At 61.5% G+C, this 17,571-nt stretch overlaps 1 protein-coding gene across 3 annotated transcripts; it reads right to left on the bottom strand.

Annotated features, from left to right (window-relative positions):
* Positions 1–16: 16 nt before the first annotated feature.
* Positions 17–16,111, bottom strand: SLC4A2 (solute carrier family 4 member 2). Of its 3 annotated transcripts, none has more exons than XM_082845900.1 (23): positions 16,018–16,111; positions 13,661–13,774; positions 11,847–12,012; positions 11,449–11,687; positions 11,250–11,368; positions 9,473–9,705; positions 9,231–9,373; positions 7,603–7,783; positions 6,173–6,308; positions 5,901–6,066; positions 5,641–5,755; positions 5,335–5,519; positions 5,026–5,251; positions 4,661–4,876; positions 4,430–4,578; positions 4,104–4,298; positions 2,181–2,441; positions 1,978–2,067; positions 1,610–1,776; positions 1,018–1,271; positions 751–920; positions 310–483; positions 17–211 (listed from the first exon to the last, which is right to left on the bottom strand). In XM_082845900.1, the coding sequence occupies exons 2-23, from the start codon at positions 13,709–13,711 to the stop codon at positions 131–133; spliced, it is 3,717 nt and encodes a 1,238-aa protein (XP_082702026.1). In that variant the 5' UTR covers positions 13,712–13,774; positions 16,018–16,111; the 3' UTR covers positions 17–130. The 3 variants fall into 3 exon arrangements, with proteins under 3 accessions (XP_082702026.1, XP_082702027.1, XP_082702028.1); XM_082845901.1 differs by having other exon boundaries at positions 4,430–4,575; XM_082845902.1 differs by lacking the exons at positions 13,661–13,774; positions 16,018–16,111 and adding an exon at positions 13,026–13,081.
* Positions 16,112–17,571: the final 1,460 nt, after the last annotated feature.

Below are 17,571 nucleotides of genomic sequence, written 5' to 3'. Positions count from 1 at the left end.
CGGGGGCGCTGGTAAGGGGACTTTAAATTATTCACTTAAATAAAAATGAGGAGGGAGGAGGACGGGGCGAGCACCCCCAGCCCCTGTTCCCTCTGTCCATCTGTCCCTCGGCTGTCCATCCAGGTAGCAGCTACACAGGCATGGGCATCTCGTTGTACTCGTCCACGCCCTCCCGCTCATCAAACACCGGCTCTGCCTCGTTAGCATCCAGCTGTGGTAGGGGCAGAGTCGGAAGTTGGTGCTGAGCGCGACCCCTTGGCAAGACCGAGGTGGGGGCCGGTGGGGTGGGGAGGGGCACGGGAGCCTTACGCATTTCATCTCTCGCTCGGTGAAGATGCGGGTGAGCACCAGCATGCGGAGCGGCACCGTGAGGATGAGGATGAAGGGGAAGGCCAGGGAGGCAGCCGTGGACATGACGGCCCAGAGCACGGCCAGGCAGAGCAGCTGCAGGGCTGTGAACAGGTGCATACGGAGGGTCCGAACCTGGGGGGGGCGGGGTGCAGGGCAAGACAGGTGAGCCCAGGCTTCTCTCCAGCCTCTGAGCGCCCCGTTCCCCGGAGGGCCATCAGGCCTGCCACATCCAGAGGACGACGACCCCTCTCCCCTCCACAGGGGTGGGACGGAAGCGCCTCCTTGGGTCTGCACGGGCTGAATGGGGGCTGGCCAGGGTGGGCAGATGGGGGGCTGGAGGGTGACCCACACAGACCAGGAGGGGGCAGAGGCACAGGGCCCTTCCGAGCCAGGTCTCACCTTCTTGACATAGGTGACGTCTGGGTGGTGTTTGGGTGGCATGAGAAGCAGGTGCAGCCGCTCATAGAACTGGATCCCGTTAAGGGAGGTAACTCCCATGTACAGGAAAATCCCGAAGAGCACAGCCAGGGGGATCTGCCGGAGCAGATCCCCGATGACCAAGGAGAGGCCTGGGGGAGGAGGAGAAGAAACAGCTGGCCCCAGGGCTCTCTACCCCAGTGGCCCCAAGACCCCTCCGGGAAGGCTGGGCGCAAGAGGTGAACATACCCACAAGCAGGGCAACCAGCAGCCCCGTCACCCGCTGCTCCTTGACCTCCTGGATCTTGGGCTTGTCCCCGGGCGCCACAGCCTTGCTCATGACAGTAAGCGCGTTGGCATGCGTGACGGAGCGGACGGTGGCAGCAGCCAACCAGGGCAAGCCAAAGAGGGCACAGATGCCGCCCATGGCCACGATGAGCAGCAGGTCCAGGTGGAAGCCGGAGCCCTTCTGCAGCATGCGCTCCTTCTTGGAGATGATCAGCCTGGGCGGAGACAGGCACGCACTGAGCCCCGGGCCCAGCCTGGCAGATAACCGCGTCTTTCCAGAGTGCCCAGTCACCTCTGTCTGTTTCTGGAACCTGATGGTCCCTGCCTCTTCCGTCAGGGCGAGGGTCCCATCACGGAACTGAGTCCTATCTGGCCCTCCCCACCCTCCTGGACAGCTCCCAGCCCGTACTGTGCCCATCCGAGCAAACGTCAGTGGGATTTTCTGCTGCCTACAAAGTCAACTCCAGCAGCCAGCCTGCCGGGGGCTCCAGCCCCTCCACGCAGCAGGCGGTCGCCGTCTGCACGGCACCCCGCCTATGCCAGGACCACTCACGTGGTGATCTGTGTCTCCATGAAGATAAGGATGAAGACCAAGATGGCAGGCAGCAGGCTGGCGACCATCATCCACACGGGGAAGGAGCTGCGCTCCCCCAGGGGGTTGATGACCCAGCCCCGCTTCTCTGGGGCTGTCACTGAGATTCCGCTGGGCACGCTCAGCTTCTGCGGGGCAGAGGGTGGGGCCGGGGGCGGGTGAACCTTGGAGGGAGTGCCCTGAGCTGCACTGGGCAGGGTGGACGCCGAAGGCGTGCTGTGGGAAAGGCCTGGTGCCTGCCCAGTTTAGAGGCAGCTCTGGACTCGGGGGCCTGGAGGGGAACGTCCAGAGTGCAGCACCGCCTCACTGCTGCGCGCGCTCCGCCGTACCTGGGTGTAGGTGTCCTCGATACTGTAATCCACAAGCACCATGATGAGGATCGCGATGGGTACCCCAAAGTCCCCGATCACTCGCCGCACCTGTGGGCGAGCACCATGCTCAGAGGCCCCACACCTCGCTGCAGCCCCGACTCCGAGTCGCCCCCCTTCCTGCCCCCAGATCTCGCCTCCCTTGGGCCCGCCAGCCCACACACCCGGCCAGGGAAGAACCGGCTGTTCTTGAATTTGCGCAGGAAGAAGGCGATGAAGAAGGTGCCAGCCATGAGCACCAGCGACAACAGGGCGGTGTTGGGCTGGCCCCGGGGCCTCCCCTGCCTGGACGGCCCGGCTGAGCTCTCATTCCTCGGCCCCAGCGTGGCTGCTTCTCCTGCCCCAGCCCATGTGGCGTTCTCGCTACTGTCTGCCTCGGAGCTGTTGGAGACTGAACAGCCGTGGAGGGGATGTTCCTGGAAGATCTGGGGAGAGGACAAAGGATTCTATCAGCTTAACTGGGGAGACATCCGGGACTCAGCTATATGCTAAGTGGGACAGTTAGGGCTGGGGGTGGCTGGCCTGCCCTCAAAGAGCTTGTCTTGATTAAGAAAATAACCGAGGTGACCAGATGTGAGCATAAGACAACTAGGAATTAAGAGAGGGGCTGGTCTGGGACTTCCCTGGCGGTCCAGTGGTTAAGACTGAGCTTCCAATGCAGGGGGTGTGTGGGTTTGATCCCTGGTCAGGGAACTAAGATCCCACATGCCACCCGGCGTGGCCAAAAAATTAAAAAAAAAAAAAAAGAGGGGTTGATCTAATTCGGGAAAGCAGCTGCAGACGAGGCTCCAGCCAGGCCTGGAGGAGCGACACAGGGAGCGTGTGGACCTCGGGGGCACATCTTCTGATCCTGACACAGACACAGACGTGGGTCTGATGCCCAGACCGTGACCCTGTCTGTCACCTTGGGGGCCTTTCCCTTTGACATTCTGGATTGTTCGCCACTTTAACGAAAGCACAGGGGCTTCCCTGGTGGCACGGTGGTTAAGAATCTGCCTGCCAGTGCAGGGGACACGGGTTCAAGCCCTGGTCCAGGAAGATCCCACGTCATGGAGCAACTAAGCCCGTGAGCCACAACTACTGAGCCTGTGCTCTAGAGCCCACGAGCCACAACTCCTGAGCCCGTTCACCTAGAGCTGGTGCTCTGCAACAAGAGAAGCCACCGCAATGAGAAGCCCGCACAACACAATGAAGAGTAGCTCCCCGCCCCCCACACAAAAAAAGAGTAGCCCCCACTTGCCGCAACTAGAGAAAGCCCGCATGCAGCAACAAAGACCCAATGCAGCCAAATAAATAAATATATTAAAAAGAAAAAAAAAAAAGAATCCACCTGCCAATGCAGGGGACATGGGTTCAAGCCCTGATCTGGGAAGATCCCACATGCCGCAGAGCAACTAAGCCCATGCGCCACAACTACTGAGCCTGCGCTCTAGAGCCCGCGAGCCACAACTACTGAAGCCCACGCGCCTAGAGCCTGTGCTCCGCAACAAGAGAAGCCACCACAATGAGAAGCCCGTGCACCACAACGAAGAATAGCCCCCACTCGCCGCAACTAGAGAAAGCCCGCGCGCAGCAACAAAGACCCAACGCGGCCATAAATAAATAAATAAAGTTATTAAGAAAAAAACAAAAGCACATATTACCTTCGTTATTAAAGATATGTGAGTCATCCACCTAGATATTCAGCCTCACAGGTAATGAAATAATTGCAGAGTAAGCTCATAAGGATCCCCCTTTTCACATCTTAAATTTTTGAAAATTTATTTCACAAAAGATACTGTGAAATATACGTCTTATATGCTGTGAAGCACGCATACTACTTTTGCAAGAATGTATTTGCAAGTTTAAAAAAAAAGCAAAAAAGTGAGTCTTTAAGACTGATCTGAAGCTCTGGTGTATATGTTGGTGACAGGGAGGGAGGGTGGGCAGGGAAGGGGTGGGGGCAGCAGGAAGGACCAGCCTAGGTTCCGTGGCTCCATGGGGCAGCCCGGCCTCACGCTCAGAGAACAAAGGGGCAGGACGCCCCCGGCTCCCTCCAGTCCCAAAGCCCGGCCCCTCCTGGGCCAGGTTCCGTCAGGCCCACCCACCTTAACCAGCTTGTAGAAGGTCTCGTAGATGAAGATGAGGGAGATGAGGAAGGCGAAGATCTCCTGGGTGAAGCGGGAGACGAAGCGCACCAGGAAGCTCCCCTCCAGGGCCACCATGAGCAGGGCCAGCAGCACCAGCCAGAAGCCAATCCACACGCGGCCCACCAGGTACTCCAGGTCGTTGCTGCTGCAGAACTGGGGCACGGTGGGCAGTCAGGCTCGGAGCCCAGGGCAGGCTAACGGGGCGGGAGTGCTCGGGGAAGAGGACGGGGAGTTGAGCTGAGCTGGACAGGAAGGACCAGCCCGGGTAGCCCGTGGCCCCTCACCGAGAAGAAGGCTTCCTCGAAGACCAGCAGGGGCCCCGAGAAGCCGATCACCAGCAGCGGCTGGGCCCCCAGCAGGCAGAAGATCACGCCCTGCACTGCTGTGGACATGATCAGCTCCGATACTCCAATCAGGTCATGCGTCTTCTCTCCTAGGGCGGCAAGAGCCAGCTCAGCGGCTGGCAGCCGGGGGGATCCGTGCGCTCCCCACCACGACCTGAAGCCTCTCCTTACCCAGCAGCCCCCCGAAGGTGATGGCAGGAGACAGGGCCGCGAAGTAGATGAAGATGACGGCGGCCAGGCACTGGGGGTTGAGCGCGTCTCGGAAGTCGCTCAGGTAGTGGGGATAGCGGCGCCGCACATCTCGGATCAAGCCCCCAAAAGGCCGGCCTGTCCGCCGAAGGGGATCGTCTTCCACCACACCTGCCACCTCTACCATCTGCAGGAGCGCTGCAACCCGGGCCTCCATCAGGGCGCCCGTCACAGCCCTCTTCCTCCCGTCCCGCTCTCCTCCGTGTACAACAGATCACCCTCCGGCCTAACCCCCAAGCCCCCAGCCGGCAGCCCAGACCTGGCCCCCGGCCTGCACTGGCCCGTACCCTTATCTTGGGCTGACTTGGGCTCCAGCCCAGCCCCCGGGGGCAACAGCCGGACCTGCTCCTCTCGCTTCTTGAGCATCTGCCGCTGGAAGTGAGCGACGGATCGCAGCAGCTCCTCGCCCTGCACCTCCGAGGGCGGCAGCACCACGCTGCAGTCCAGGAAGGCGTTGATGGCCGTCAGCAGGTCCTCCCGTTCGTCTGCCAGGTAGGCGGCCTCGTGGAATTGCTGCCGAGGCGGGACGGGGCTAGTGAGGACGCGGGCCGGGGGCCGGGCCGGGGCCAGGCTGGGCGGGCTGGGCGGCGGCTGACCTTGTCGGACATGAGGGTGGAGATGGAGCGGCCGATCTCATGGTAGTCCATGTTGGCACTGCTCGGGCCCAGCAGCAGGAAGAGGAAGCGCACAGGCACCGGCACCTCCAGCACCGCGTCCAGCTCCGCTGCCTCCCGCAGCCGCACGAAGGCCATGGTGGGGCGGGAGAGGAACTCCACGCAGCCTGGGGGCGTGCAGCCGGCATGGGCGCGGGAGCAGCAGTCGCCTCCCAGCCCCCAGCGCAGGGGCGCCCCCGAGGCAGGCCCGGCCACCCGCACCCTGCCCCCCGAGCTCGCCCCACATACCCACAAGGACCACCGTAGCCTCGGCGTTCTCAGGGATCTTCTCCAGAAGCTTCAGCTCATGCTTGGACTTGGAGCGGGTGATCCCAGCTGGAGGAGCTGCAGGAGGCAGCTCACGCTGGGGATGCAGGAGAGCAGAGCTCAGCCTGGCTACCCCCCACCCCCGGCCCTGCCCGTTCCCGCCCGACTCCCTCAGCGGTCCCGCAGCCCGAGCCGCAGTGGCGGCCGGACCTGACCCAGGCAGGGTCACTTTCTCCCCTCACCTCTCGCTCCACCTCCAGCCGGGTCTCGGGAACACCTCCAATGAGAGGCTCGGTGACGTGGGGGTCGCTCTCGGCCCCCTGGCCGTGGTGATGCCCCAGCAGGGAGCCCAGGGAGCCGGCCGAGATGTTGCGGGGAAAGGAGAAGTCCTTCTCATCACTCGGGTGGCTGGTGGGGCAGCAGGCAGGAGGTGAGGAGGGCTGGCGGCCGGCGCTGGGCATGGGCGGGCGCTGGGCACGGGCGGGCGGGCAGGGTGTGGCGGGCGGTGCCTTACCTGTGTTTCAGCAGCAGGGCCCTCAGCACGTTGGCTCTGTCCTCGGCCTTGATCTGGTCAGAGATGACCATCTGCTCCACCACCTGGTGGGCCACGCCAGGCAGGGTCTGCTGGTCCAGGTCCAAGAGCACAGCCCCTGGAATAAGGACCACCGCAAGAGGCCCTCATCCCCAGGCAAGATGCAAGGGCGGGGATGGGAGGGAGGGAGAGTGGGAGCGAGGGCAGTCAAGTAAGTGCGGCCAGGGATCGGTGAGCAGGGCCCAGCACTGCCGGAGGCCCAAGTCCCACGGCCTCTCTGACCCATTTCTTCCAGCCCCCCTCTCCCCGCAGGAATGCTGTGGGGCTCAGCAGAGGCCAGGGAACCCCTGCCATCAGAGAGGCCACCGGGGCCGGGTCCTGCCCAGATGCCCCTTCCGGGAAGCACGCAGCAGGAAGCGCCCCGGGCCACCCCCTCGGCCTAGACTGCTCTTCACTGCCAGCAAGTGCATCCTCTGACTTCACTCTAGGGCCCTAGTTCCGCCCTCCGGAGCACGACACAGCCGGTCTGCGGCCTCGTCCCCATGGCAGCCCTGGAGCCACCTGAAGACGTCCCCCTCCAAGTCCAGCAGCTACTCAAAGACAGTTTCTAGGTCTCTCCACCCCGTCACTGCTCTGAGCTGCCATTTCACATAGAAATGAAGGTCCTTTCAAAAGTCACCAGGTCATTTTTCCGTCAAGGTCAACTCACAGGAACACAGAACTAAAGACCCAGCAGAACCGAAGGCCCCCCGAGCAGCCGAGCCCAGATGGCAAAGCCCGGCGATAAAGCACTCGCACTTCGGCGCCTTGCCCCGAGCCCTCAAGCCTCACTCACAGCCTAGTTAGTTTCTGCTAGTTTGGAAATAATTCTGACAGCAGGTTTCTGAGTCCTCAGCTGCTTAGAAGCAGGCCTGCTGACAGCAGCTGGGAGCGATTCCCCAACAGGAAGGAGGAAACGAGCAAACAGCAGAACATCAGACACAGCGCTCGCGAATCCTGCATCCGCGCTCATGCAGTCGTTTACACAGCCCTGCTACAGGTTAGGTCACGTTCCCCAGAGTCTCTAAAATTTCCCAAAGCGTTCCACGAAAACTGTTTGACAACACCGTAGCATCCAAAACATACCAGCTTCCGTTATCTGAAAATATCACTTAGAGAAGCTGCTTGCTGAAGATGCCAGACAAGAGGAGAGGGTCAGTCCTGCCCTGCGTCACCCAGTGACAGAGCCCTAGGAACGGCAGGCATCGTGACAGGTGATATCATGACAGGAGATGCTCCCTCCTGGGCTCTGGTGACATTACACACCCTGCTGCTCAAGACAAACGTGGGACCGTGTGGTCCTCAGAGAACGGGCTTGGCGGGTGAGGGGAACTCCTGAGGCGATGATGGGCAGGGGGTGGGGCGTGGGTTACCGTGGGCCAGGGTCCGGCGCAGCTCCAGGAGGCTGCGGAACGAGAGGGAGGCCACGTGGGGCTTCCCCCAGCGCTCCGTCTCTTCCTCTACATCCTCCTCGAATTTGATCCAGCGCGCCGTCTCCCGCCACTGAGGCTCCTGGTTTTTGTCCAGCAGCAACTCATTCAGTTCCACAAACACCTTGGGGTGAGATGAGAGGGCATGGCAGGACGGAGGGCACAGGCGTGGAGCCTGGGCGAGTTATTAACCCATCTGAGACTGTCCCTCGTCTGTGAAATGGGAGTAATACCACCCCCGTTACTAGAGTACAGCACAGGGACCTAGTGTATAGCACAGGGATCTATACTCAATATTTTATAATAACCTATGAGGGAAAAGAATCTGAAAAAAATAGATAGATATGTACGTATAACTGAAACACTTTGCTGTACACCTGAAACTAACAGATTGTAAATCAACTGAACTAATGATAATAATAAAAGGGCTCTAGTGGGGGCTAAAAGAAAAAGCATATAAAACATTTAGCACAGTATATGACTCTTAGTAACCATCTGATGAATGGTCACCACACACACACACACACACACACACACACACACACACACACACACACAAACTGGAATTTTTTTTTTTTGCCCTCGCCACGCAGCATGCGGAAATTCCCTGACCAGGGATCGAACCGATGGGAAGTGAGGAGTATTAACCACTGGACCACCTGGGAAGTCCTACATTGGAATTCTGTAGGATTCATTTATATGTATTCAAGAACTGGCAAAACTAATTGAGAGTGACCGCACAGCGGTCACCTCGGAGGGTGGTGACTAGGCAGAGGCCCGAGGGAACTCCCTGAGTGTGGGAAATGTCCTATATCTAGGTAGGGTTGGCCAGGTATTTACAGGTGCAGAGTGTCACAGAGCTGTCTGCTTAACCCGAGTGTGCTTTACGGTGTCTGTTCGACCACAATAAAAAGGTTACCAAAAATAGCCACTGGGAGGGTCAGGGTTCAGGACCAGAGCCCTGAGGTCTAAGGTGGGCAACATCGCTACGTAACTAAGTGGCCTTGACCAGTCACTGCCCCCGATGTATGGCTGATGCCGCCTGGGCCATCATCCTCACAGGTTACGGGAGGACTGGATGAGCACAGAGGTGACTGGATTCTGAAAAATGAAACACGCTGCTCCACGGAGCTGCCTCTGGCCCAAACGGTCTTCAAACACCTCGCTGCCAGCTGCCAGAAAAGAGGCATGAAAGGGAAGCCGACCTGTCTAAGATGTGAACCAGAACCGTAAGGCCCACACCAGCAACAGCAGGTAATACCGTAATAACTGTCTGGGGACAGACGGCTACTAGACTTACCGTAGTACACATGTCGTAATATGCTTAAATGTTGAATCGTTATGTTGTACACCTGAGGCTAACATAATATTGTATATCGACTATATTTCAATTAAAAAAAAATCAATGCTGTTTGAAGATGTGTGTATTGCACTCTTGTGCAGTGTACAACCTTCAAAACCATACATGGCAACCCTGGTGCTCGAGATAACCGCAGGTCTGAGAAGGGACGGGGGCTGTGGTGAGAAGACGGATGGGGAGATGCTGCAAGACCATGAAGTGGAGAAATTACCTCGTGGGGCTTGTGGGGGGCCCGGGGCCGAGCCCGAGGGGTGGGGCCAGGCTCTCGCCCTTCCCGGCCACTCTGCACAGACGCTTTGGCATTCTTCCGCACCAAATGTCGCCGTACCCCAGGAACGTCCTCAAACCGGTGACCTGTGGGCGGGGGGTGGAGGGACAGGGTCAAGCGCCCCTTCCTCTTACCCCCACCCTCGTTCCCAGCAGCTCCGGGCTTGGCCCAGGCCCAGCACTCACTCTTCATGAGGTCTAGGTCGGCCGTGGCCAGCGTCTGGGCCTCGCTCTCGTCCGTCGGGACCCGGGGCAGCAGTGCCTGCTCAGCCCCAGTCATGCTGCCGATGCGTCTCCTCTCCTGCAGATTGTAGCTGCGGTGCCCAGGCTGCACTTTGGCCAGGGGGCGCCCAGAGGCACCCCCGTCATCGCCTCCCGCTGTGACACTGGCCACAGCCGCCACCTCTTCCACCAGGGCTCTGGACAGACAAAGCAGCCGTGAGCCTGAGAAGGCTGGCCCCTCTCCCTCTGCCGGGAGCCACACAGGAGGGACCCAGGAAGGGGACCCCGCTGGACCTCACCCCTCCTCGCTCCCCACTCTCGGTAGGTGTGGATGTGAACGAGTGAGGATTCTGGAAGCAGACTGCCGCATCTAAATCCGGCTCGACCATTTACTGGCTGTGCCCCTCAAGCGATCACACAAGCCACCCGGAACATCAGCTCAGCAGCAAAATGGAGCTGAGGGCAGCCTTCCCAGGTGTGGGGAGAGTGAAGTCCGGAAAAGTACCCAGAGTGGGACCTGCTTCCCCTCCCAGGCACACCCCTAACAATGGACTCGAGGTTCACAGGGTCCTGCGTTTCTAACCAAATGGAGTAAAGTACATGGAAATGGGCCTTTGAAACTGTAGACACCCCACCCCTACCCAACAGTCAAGGAGGATATGAATCCCTGTCCCTTACAGATTCCAGCTTCTGCTCCCGTCCCCCAAGCTGCGATGCCTCCTTTCTCTCTGCCACTGCCAGTGGGTCCCTGTCCCTGCCGCACCATTCCAAACCGTTCTCCCGACATCTCACCTCCCACAGCTCCAAGCCCCCATGACAAGTCCCTCCTCTGCCAGGCTTTCTCCACCTACACCTACCTTCCGTGCCCTCGCTTCTGCTCGCACCCCTGCCCACAAATCTGACCCACTTTTCCAGCGCAACGCTGTGCTCTCTCTGGGGCTCTGCCACCTCCTCCTGGCCGTCCAGCCACCTGCAGGCCTGCGCCCCCAGTGCAGACAGCCAACGCGGACTCAGCTCCATCCACGTTGTCCTATCTCCCCAGCGAGCCTGTGCCGCCCTGGAGGGGCAATCTGCCCTTCACTTCCCCGGGTCCTTCGCACTGCCTGGCACCCAGAAACCAACAGGGAGGTGACAGTAGTGACCTTGAGACCCAGTTCAAAGTGATTTCTTCCAAGAAAGCTTCTCTGGCTAACAACCCCAAACTCCAATCACCTACTGGTACCGACACTACACCTGAACCAGGTCGTCTGGCACAGTAACTTGTTCTGATACCATTTCATGAGACCACAAGCAGGGTAGACTGGCAGCTAGCTCCCCAAGAGCAAGAGGGGGTCTCCTGTTGCTCTCACACCCTTGGGGTCCCGGGGGTGCGTGGAGGTCACCCGTCCAGTCCCTGATCTGGGGTTTGACGCTGCTCTACCTGAAGCCACGGGCGGGGGGATGGCAGGGGGTGGGAGAAGACGGCTTAGACCACACATCTCTTCCGTGCCGGGCGGACCCGTACTTAAACTTCCGTTCACACCACCCTTTAACCCCTACTACCACCTTGCGAGAAAAGTTCTATTATTCTTGGTTTATAGATGGGAAAACAGGCTCACATACACTGTGACTTGTCCAAAGTCAAATCGCAGCGGCAGGACTGGGATTTCTGAACCTGTCTGAGGACCTCAAGGCTCCTGCTTTGTTCCCCACCTCAACTCGCTGGTGCCGGCCCGGGAGGTCCCTGTTTGGGGACACTTACCCAGTCTGGGCCCCTTTGGTGGCCTGGGGAGCTGCCTCGTGGTGGGGCAGCATTGGAGGGGGAGACGGACTGGTTGTTTCTGCCTTCCGGTCCGCACCTTCATCCTCCTGGAGAAAGAACTAGAACAGGGACCCGTGTGAGCAGGTGAGGCCAGGCCAGGGGTACCGCAGACATCCCCAGGAGCCCTGCCCCCGCTCACCTGCACGGAAGAGGGTGTGGACGCAGGGGGCTGGCTGAGTGCCCGGGCCCCCTCGGCCTCACTGGCCTCATCCTCCTCTTCCTCGCCCTCCTCGATGGTGGGGGTCTCCCCGGTCGGGGAGGCTGCAGGGCGCCTGCGCGGCTTCCGTCCTGAGCCCTGGGGTACCTTTCGGCGCCTGGCGTCGGGAGGCAGGTGGGTGGACAGCGGGTGGTGGATGTGGTGGGAGGACTGCCGGTGGTCTGCAGGGAGGAGGGCGCTTAGTTGCCGGCGGGCACGGCTCCCCGCTCAGCTGGCCGGCCCCCAGTGCCCCCCCCAGGCCCCCGGCTCCATCCTGGCTCCATCCTGGCAGCCAGAGCACCCCTGCCCCCCGCTCGCTCTGCCTCCCCGAGCCCCCTCACATTCAAAGTCTGCCTCCCCGTAGCTTCGGCCCGGCTCCTCCCCTCCTCGGGACCCGGCCTCCTGCAGGATCTCCTCAAACCGCTCCACGCCCAGGGTGCGGTGAAGCTCATCCTCGTCCTGCTCAGGGAAGCCTGGCGTCACAGGGCCCAGGCTCTCTGGCTCCGGCTGTGAAAAAGAAGGGGCGGTGAGAACGCACGCACGCACGGGAGACGCTCCTCGAAACCCCACCCCGCCTAGCGGCAGAGTCCAGTACCACCCCCAGCCCCGGCTGCCCTCCCCTCGAGTGCCAGGGACTCGGGACTCAGCACCCACGGCCCAGCGGCCCGTCCCCCGGGTTCCGGGCTCTCAGGACACTGGCTGGGCGCATTCCAGTCAGTTCTAGGGCATGTGGAAAGCGTCTGCCCTGGAAGCCTCAGCAGAAATGCTGTGTGTCCAGCCCGCAGGTCAAGGTCGGGTGTGTGATCTGGGCCGTTCACACGGCTGATAGTAGTGAACGCAGCCCCTGTGCTCAGGGATGGCGACTGAGCCTGAAAAGTAACTTCTGCAGGCGGCTGCGCTACCTGACCCGGGCTTGGTCTGAATCGAACTAGAGCCCAGCTCCTGGACAGGGATGCAGCGCTTCCCCTTGGGAGTCCGGAGCCCGGGACCTCAGCCGCTGCGGGGCCCCGCCCTGCCCCCACCCTCACTCCCCCCACCTGAGTCATACTGCAGGAGCGGCGGGACTGCGGTGGCCTGGCGCTTTGGAGAGCTCAGCGTAGCTGAGCAGCCGGCCGCCCAGCCCACGGCCTTAGTCCAACCCCCCCACACACACCCCCTCCCCCTCCCCTTCCCCCCGCCGGGCGTCTCAGCTCCAGGCACCGCTAAATATTTGCTCGAGAGCTTCTGGACTTGAAGGGCATCGAGATCTCCAAGGGCAGGGGTACCAGAGCAAGGAAGAGCAAGGGGGAGGTAGGCTGGGAAGAAGGGCGGGCCTTGGAGAGTCTCGGAGGTGGGGTCACGAGCAGCTGGGGGTGGCAGGGATACTGGGCAGGAGAAGATGCAGGGGTGAGGAGTCTGCTTCTCCCCAGCCCACCTCCGCAGCTCTAGCCCGGCTCCCCCCGCACTGGGCCTCACTCTCACCAGAATTAGCACGCAGGCTAGCCCGGGGTGGGGGGAGGAGGGTCAAGAACCCCTTGCACCTGAGGCTGAAGGAGGAAGTCCATGGCCGGCAGGGGTGAACTCGGGAGGGAGGGGGAGGGGACCAGCCGGCGCCTCTTCCTGGTCACGTGCCCCGCTGGGCCAAGGTGACCAATAACGGGCTGATTATGGCACTGGGGTTAATCATTAGCCTTCCCAGGAAGATGGGAGGGGGACACGTGGGGCGGTGGCCACGTGGGGGCCAGGAGGGGCGGGGCTGAGTGGCACGTGGGGCCGGGGGTGCAGCGGTCTGCCCAGAGCTACCTTGCAGCAGACCGGCGCCGCCTCTGAGACCCAGTCAGAGGTGGGGGTCGCTGGCTTAGAGACCCAGGCTTCCCAAAGTTCCTCTCTCGCTGAGGCTAAACAACAACCCGGGTCTTCAGGACACAGAGCCTCAACTCCCTCCCTAGGACCAGAAGCTGTCTGACACCCACCCCCACAACGGATACCTGTCCCAGACCCAGTGCCCCACGCAAGGCCCGGAGCGGGGATGGCGGTGCCCCTCCCAAGTCCCTCACAGGCTCCCCTCCCAGGCCTCTCCGGACACACACGCCCCTGTCTGACACAGACCCGCACCCTGGCCAGAGCCCCGGGGGTGATGGTGGAGAGGGACAGAGGGGCAGCGGGCAATACTCACAGTGCGGAAGGAATCTGCGCCCGAGGCGGGGCGCCGGGGGGCGCTGCTCATGGCCAAATCCTAGCCCTTCTCGCTGTAGCTGCGGCTTTCAGGGCAACAAGGCGGCGGCATAACCTGGGGGGGGCGGGGGAGGAGCAATCACTGCATGAGAGAGGTGCCAGGCCTGCAGGGGCACCCCAACATTGCACAGCCAGGGGAGGGCAGGGCACGGGGCTTCACGGAAGCCCGCCGGCCACGAGGGGTCTCCTGGTTGCACAGGATCCTCCCAGACTATGAACGGCCTTAGAGTGGCCCTTGGAGGGTGGGGGGAGCAAAGAGAGTTATTTATGGGAAGAAAAGAGAGGAACAAAGAGAGACAGAGGCAAGGACTGAGGCAGGAGGCCTCAGAGGGCCAAGGGACTAAGCGGAGTGAGGGGGAGAGAGCCGGGGGTGGGAGATGCTGGGGGGAAAAAAAGGCAGACAGGAGTCAAGGCCCAGACCCGGAGAGAAAGCAGCGATCAGGGAGGGGAGACAGAGGAAGCAGGGAGGAGAGGCCGAGCCAGAAACGGGAGCGGTGCGAGCGGTGGCCCAGCGGTGGCCGGCACACTGAGGCGGGCTGAGACCAGAGAGGGCTGTGCTGGGGGGAGTGAGACACCCCTTGAGGCAGAGACGACGGGCGGATGAAGGAAGGGAGAAAGAGAGCTCTGGAGAGAGCCCAAAACAGCAAGCAACGGGGCTGTTCATGGGCCCCCTCCTCTGAAAAAAGCCCAGCCCCGAAGTGGGGGGGGAGGCTCCCTGGGGGAGGGGCAGGAGCCCAACTCCACTCACTCAGTGGGAGGGAGGAAGGGAGGCTGGCAGGCACAGGCTGGGCACGACTTTATAATGGGGGAGGGGCACGTGACGACCAGAAGGAGGGTGGGCACAGAAACTCCGAGGTTCTGCCCTCAGGAGCGGTCCAATCCCTCCCCTCCCCAAGCCTGGGGCCAGGAAAATCTGAGTGGCAGGGCTGACGCCCTCCTGACCGTGACTGTAGGGGTGTCTGGGGAGGACACCGTGCGGGGGGAGGGCAGCGAAAGAGCTGCGGTTAGGGAACCCGACCAGTGCCAACTGGGGTACTTATTCCTTGTGGGGGCAGTGCTGGGGACACCCAAGGCTCTGCGACGGCAAAAGTACCGAAGCTCCCCAGTGTGTCACTGGGGGGTCAGGGTTACCGGATTTAGGGCCAACTCGGGGGTAAGACAGGTCAGTGCAGGGTCAAACAATGTAGGTCTGGGGGTCAGTCCGGGGTGGGGAGCCCGGAGCGACACATTCCTGGCCGGCCTTCCAACTCAGCTGACTGCCCTCTTCACCTCTCCCTAGCAGGCCCTCCGCCAGGGCAAGTCTGTGCGGGGAAGAGGGGTGCTGGGGGAGGAAACCCGGTCTGGGAAGGAGTGCCGGCACCTGCTGGCGCCACACGCCCCGCTCCAGGCTGTGCCCTCAGTGCGCTCCTCCATCCTCCCCTCCTCCCTTTACCTCCGCCCCCCCTTCGCCCCCGCCCCCACCATCCCAGAACACAAAGCAGCCTCTGTCCAGAGCATCGATGCCGATAATCCGGGCTGGGGGCACATTCCGGGGACCAGCCCCGACCGGCCCGGAGGATTAGCAACTCTCCCCTGCCCAAGGGATTAGCACTCCGGACCCCCTTGGGGGGCATTAACCACCCCCCAGGTGAATTCGCACATTCCACAGCTCTTCGATGTGGGCCTGGCGGGAGTGGGGAGCGAAGGGAGGAGGGAAAAGTGGACCCTGGATTTCAGGCGGCGCCGCCCCCCACACCCAGCACAGAGCTCCCCACCCAGCCAGCCCCCCAGGAGCTAGGTCGAACTCTCCGCGCTCGCCTTTCCCATCCCCACCCAGCTGCTCCCTCTTCTGCCTGACCCCTTGTCCTGACCTGACCCGCCAACCCCTTCCCGGCTCCGCCTCCCAACCCCGAGATCGGGGGCAGAGGCTTGGGGCAACACCTAGGCAGGGCACCCTGGACGGGCATGAAGGATAGAGTAGGGGACCAAAGGGGAGGGGTGTCGTCTTGGAGTCCGTCCAGGAGTTGGGAGGGCCGGCGGCGCCTCCCAGAGAGTACCCCCTCCTGGTGGCAGGGGGCGCGGCACCCTCGCTTTAGGGAACTCTAAGAAGCGGACCCTGGATCCTGCTTCCTACCAGCAATCACTCCTCTCGCCTCCCCATCCTTCTCCCCAAGACCTCGCTTCCCCGCGCCCCAGTCTCCGCCCTTTCCTGCACTTCCACTCCCTCCCAGCTCCGAGTGCCGAGTTCCCCCCTTTCCTTTCCCCTCCCTTCCTCCCTCCGCGGCCCTGGCCCTCCCCCTCCGCCACCTCTCCGCTTACCCGCTTCCTCTGGACTTCGTGCTGCAGGGGTCTCGGGGTCTCTCCCCCTTCTCTGGAGCCCTCGCGCGCTCCCGACGACTCCCCCGTGCCCACCTTGGGGCGCGCCCCCGTCGCTCCCAACTTCTCCCAACTCAACTTTCCCCCGCGCCACAGGCAGGCCAGCCCCCTGCGTGCGCGCCCCCTGGCGCACCGTGCGCGGCCCCGCCGCAGCGGGTTGGGAGGCGCGGAGTGGGGGCCGAGACCCGGGGGCGGAGGCGCGCTCCCAGGCAAGGCCCGGCACTGGGAGCCCAGCGCCGAGGAGGCCGCCCCGAATGTCCCTCGGCGCTGCCCAGCGAGGTTGCCGCCCCTGGCTTCCCCGCACGGACGCCCCGGGGACGTCGTTTCTTGGCCCCATTAGGCACCTCTGGGCGGAAAGGGGCCTGCCTCATGCTGGGGATCCCAGGCAGGAAAAAGGAGGCACAAAGATGATCAGGAAATTCGAGGCGGAGGAAGTCGAAATATAAATGCATCGGGGTCAAGCTTCTCTCGCGGCCGCGGGCGTCCCCCGCCTCCCACCCGGTTTCCCCAGTGTCTCCAAGAAAGCCCCTGTCTTTGCCTGGAGGACAGGGACAGGAGCGGGGCGGGGTGGGGGGGGAGCGCGAGAGGGGTGATGGCGGGGTTGGATGCCCATTACCCTGAACTGACTTAGACTTTACGAACCGGGGAAATTCTGCCTCGGAGAGATTCCCTGCGGTGACCTTCCTTCTCGAACCCTATTCATAGTCATCACCTGTCATTTAAAGATCTCTGTGTGTACTTCTGGTTTTCTAATAAATTATAACTTGTTCCAGATAAGGAATATACGTTTCGCTTCTTTAGTCTGCCACCGGCTGAAGCACTGCAATGTGTATGCAGAAAACGTTCAGATATAAACGAGTTAATTAATCAATGTTTAGCACCAACTTTGGTTCCGGCGCTGAGGAGTGCTGTTTGGGGCAGTTATCATCCAGGTCACGTCCCTCAAGAATGCAGTCATAAGACAGAGAGAAGCCGCAAGAAAAATATATAATCAACTCCTTAAGGGATGAGGTCAAGGCTGCTTCAAGTGTAGCTTCTGTCTGTCCTTCTGTCTGTTGAGGGCAGTAACCAACCTGCCAACCCTCGGCCACACCCTGGCCGACTCCAGTGGGCCCGGGCTGTGCCGGGGGTGGGGACACCCTCCCAGTGTCCAGCCAGCTTGCCTCGGGATATCAGAGTGTAGCGAAAGGCTGGAGTTGGGTGGGCTCCGAGACGACAAACGGGTCTCACAGGAGAGAGGAGTCTCTGGCGTTTGGTGAATCCAGTCTCCACTGGGGCACACCTGACTCTCTTTCCAGCCCTGCGGTCAGCTGGTCCCTGTGAAGTCATCGTCAGCAAGATATGGCTCAGAGCCATTCCCCAATCAATCCTGAGGTCACCAGATGGCCTAGGGAGAGGTGGAAACCCGTGCTGAGATTGTCAGGGAGTCGATGGAACCTCAATATCATCAACCGGGGCAGAGCAGGGCCACCTGGGCTCAGGATGCAGGCCGCAAAA

Source organism: Leucopleurus acutus (assembly GCF_964270905.1).
Source record: "Leucopleurus acutus genome assembly, chromosome: 9".
Lineage (NCBI taxonomy): Eukaryota > Metazoa > Chordata > Mammalia > Artiodactyla > Delphinidae > Leucopleurus > Leucopleurus acutus.
This window is presented reverse-complemented; position numbering and strand designations above follow the sequence as displayed.